Source organism: Myotis brandtii, unplaced genomic scaffold (genome assembly GCF_000412655.1).
Source record: "Myotis brandtii unplaced genomic scaffold, ASM41265v1 scaffold49, whole genome shotgun sequence".
In the NCBI taxonomy this organism is placed as follows: Eukaryota; Metazoa; Chordata; class Mammalia; order Chiroptera; family Vespertilionidae; genus Myotis; species Myotis brandtii.
In genome coordinates this window covers 5,800,481-5,804,045 of record NW_005368707.1, presented here as the reverse complement: position 1 = coordinate 5,804,045, position 3,565 = coordinate 5,800,481, and the positions used below count along the sequence as shown (strand labels likewise).

The window sequence follows — 3,565 nt, the reverse complement described above, 5'->3', positions numbered from 1 at the left end:
GAAACAATGTATAACTTCAGCTCTGAGATCCCGGCAGGCTGAAAGCTGGTTTCTGGGGTTTTGTTTAGCTTCTTATTTGCAACATAGTACATAGTTGCTTAGAGTTGCAACTCAGAGGCCGGCAAGTGAGGCGGGGAATGTTGGAGTCTGCAGTCACTGGAGCAAGCAAGCCTCATGTTCGCTTCCAGCTGCCTGGCTGCCGGCCGCCATCTTGGCTGACAGTTAATTTGCATAAGGATATGCTGATTAGCCAATGGGAAGGGTAGCGGTCGTACGCTAATTACCATGTTTCTCTTTTATTAGTGTAGATTCTTATTTGGAGAGAAGCACAGCGAGAATAGATAAATTTCTGAATGGTCTCATGATTATGAAGTAGGATGTTTAATTACTTTTAATGCTCTGAGTTTAAGAATATATAGTTGCATATAAAGGTAGACCCGGGTGTGTGTATATGTGTGTGTGAGTGAGAATTTATATATGGTTTTCCACCCCCCTGAAATATCTATGTATGTCTTTATCTTTTCTTTCCTTTTCTAATTATTTATCAATTGATCAATTATGGCAATCTGGCCAAGGGTTATGCCAAAAGGAGTAATGCTTCTTTTTTTTTTAAAATTATATATTTCAATTGCAATTTACATTCAGTATTATTTTATATTAGTTTCAGGTATACACAGTAGTGGTTAGACAATCATATACTGTACCCAGTGTTCCCCAGATATTTCCAGTACCCACCTGGCACCATACATAGTTATTGAAATATTTATTGACTATATTCCCTATGCTTACTTTACATCCCTGTAACTATTTTGTACTTCTATATTTTATTTTTATCTTTTAAAAAATATGTTCTTACTGATTTCAAAGAGAGGAAAGGAGAAGGAGAGAGAGAGAGAGAAACATCAATGATAAAAGAGAATTACCTTTTGCATACCTCCTGCATGTCCCCTACTGGGGGTCAAGCACACAACCCTGGCATGTGCCCTCACCATGACCTCCTGGTTCATGGGTCAACGCTCAGTCACTGAACCACATCTACTGGGCTATTTTGTACTTCTTAATCTCTTCACCTCTTTCACTTCCTCCCCTCTGGCAACCCCCAGGCCACTTTTTGTGTCTATGAGTGTGTTTCAGTTTTGTTTATTTTCCACATGTGTGACCCCATGGTATTTGTCTTTCTCTGACTGGCTTATTTCACTTAGCATAATACTCTCTAGGTCTGTCCATGCTGTTGCAAAGGGTAAAATGTCATTCTTTTTTTATGGCCAAGTAATGTTCTTTTGTATGTACTAGGTGTACCAGTTAATATTCTGGATTTTTTTCAATAGATGGAGTTATATATGTTGATATATATGCAATTTGATATGTATGCTATTTTGTTGTATTGACAGCAAGTTTCAAAACCTCATATGTCAAATTTGGAGAAACTAGAGGAAGATAAAAGTTATTTTATTTTATTTATTTATGTTGCTCTCCTAAACCTTATTGTGCTATTCTTTTCATATATCTTGGCTAAAATTTCAATTATTTTATATTCATACTTTCTTGATAACAATAAAAATATTTAAGATGTTCAATTATCATTGAGTGCAACTGCAGCAACAATCCATAGCTTTTCATAGGCGGCCTTTTCATCAATGATGATGTGTGTCAAACTCAAAAACAACTTGCAGAAAGATTAAACGTTGCTCAGCAAACAATTTCCGATCATTTGCAAGCAATGGGAAAGATGTTAAAGGAAGGAAAATGGGTGCCACATCAACTGAAAGAAAGACAAATGGAAAACCGAAAAGTCATCAGTAAAATGTTGCTTCAATGGCATGAAAGAAAGTTTTCTTTGCATCGAATTATGACTGGCGATAAAAAGTGGATTTATTTTGAGAATCACAAATGCACAAAATCATGGGTTGATCCAGGTCAACCGTCAACATCGATTGCAAGGCCAAATCGCTTCGGAAAGAAGACAATGCTCTGCGTTTGGTGGCATCAGGAAGGTGTGGTGTATTATGAGCCTCTAAAACCAGGTGAAACCCTTAATACTGATCGCTACTGACAACAAATAATCCATTTAAACCATGCTTTGATCGTGAAACAACCAGAATGTGCCAGAAGACACGGCAAAGTAATTTTGCTTCATGATGATGCACCATTACACACTTCAAAACCAGTTAAAGACATGTTAAAAGATCTTGCCTAGGAAGTATTAACCCACCCACCGTATTCCCCAGACCTTGCTCCTTCAGATGACCAGTTGTTCCAATCTATGGCACACACACTTTCTGAGCAGCACTTCAAAACGTTCGAAGAAGTGGAAAATTGGTTCTCTGAATGGTTTGCCTCAAAACAAGAAAAGTTTTATTGGGATGGTATCCACAAATTACCTAAAGATGGGGGAAATGTGTAGTTAGCAAGAGACATTACTTTGAATAAAGCACTTTTGATGTTTCTCTTGAAATTACCATGTTTTCTTTGATTACAAAATCTGCCATTATTAACCAGTACACCTATTGGTTACATTAACCTAGTATGTACTACAACTTTTTTGTCCACTTGGATTGCTTCCATATATTAGCTATTGTAATTCCACTGCAATGAACAAAGGGGTGCATATGGAAGATGCTTTTTAATTAAGGGTTTATGGTCTATTTGGGGAGATAATTATGATATAAGAGGATTGGGATTCATAAAAAAGGCTTAATGAAGGAGGTGAGACTTGAAGCTGGATGTTTTAGAAATGTCCAGGGTTATATATTTTTTATCTTGGTTTTAAGTTTCATGAAGGTAAGCTTAATATATCAAGTGGCTACTTGCCCTCATATTAATTGCTTTAAATATTAAAGAGAATATCATCTTTATCCTATGCTGTCCTCTAGTCTGCCCTTGTTTAGAGCTTTATCTAAAACTACTTGTGATTTGATGTTAGAGATGGTTATGTGAATAGTCCAGAGTGCTTGTTGATTGAAGAAGCTTCTGTTAGTTGAACACTCAGGATTCATTAGTTATAAAATAGAAAATGTAAAATATCTTGTGATGTTTAGCATGCTTAACCTGAAATAGTTTTATATTCTCTGTGATTTATTTTTTTGTAGAGCATGGGCCTGGAATTGATATATTTACACCTGGTAAACCTGGAGAATATGACTTGGAAGGTGGTATATGGGAAGATGAAGATGCTCGGAATTTTTATGAGAACCTCATTGATTTAAAAGCTTTTGTTCCAGCCATCTTGTTTAAAGATAATGAAAAAAGTCAGAATAAAGAGTCCAACAAAGATGATTCTAAAGGTAAATTCTAGAGGACAAATTTTTACATTAAGTGCTATAAAAATTAGTTTCAAAATATTATTCGTAAAAAAATATTTTTTAGTTACTACTTTTATTTTTTATTTATTTATTTTTTTATTTTTTATTTTTTTTTGTACTTCAGATTATTTATTCACTTGATTCTTAGATTCACTTGTTGATAGATGCATGCTTGTTGTTCACAATTTGTATCTTTACCTTTTTCTTCTTCCTCTTCTTAAAGGATACCTTTCAGCATTTCATATAATACTGGTTTAGTGGTG

The 3,565-nt window shown here is 35.1% G+C and overlaps 1 protein-coding gene across 6 annotated transcripts in view; it reads left to right on the top strand.

Moving 5' to 3' along the window:
• UPF2 (UPF2 regulator of nonsense transcripts homolog (yeast)) overlaps nucleotides 1-3,565 on the top strand; it is a 128,726-nt gene that overhangs the window by 32,821 nt on the left and 92,340 nt on the right. For all 6 annotated transcript variants that reach the window (XM_005876567.2, XM_014547975.1, XM_005876566.2 and 3 more), the window contains exon 5: nucleotides 3,090-3,284. In XM_005876567.2, the coding sequence (XP_005876629.1) occupies nucleotides 3,090-3,284 (195 nt within the window). The remainder of the gene's footprint in view (nucleotides 1-3,089; nucleotides 3,285-3,565) is intronic.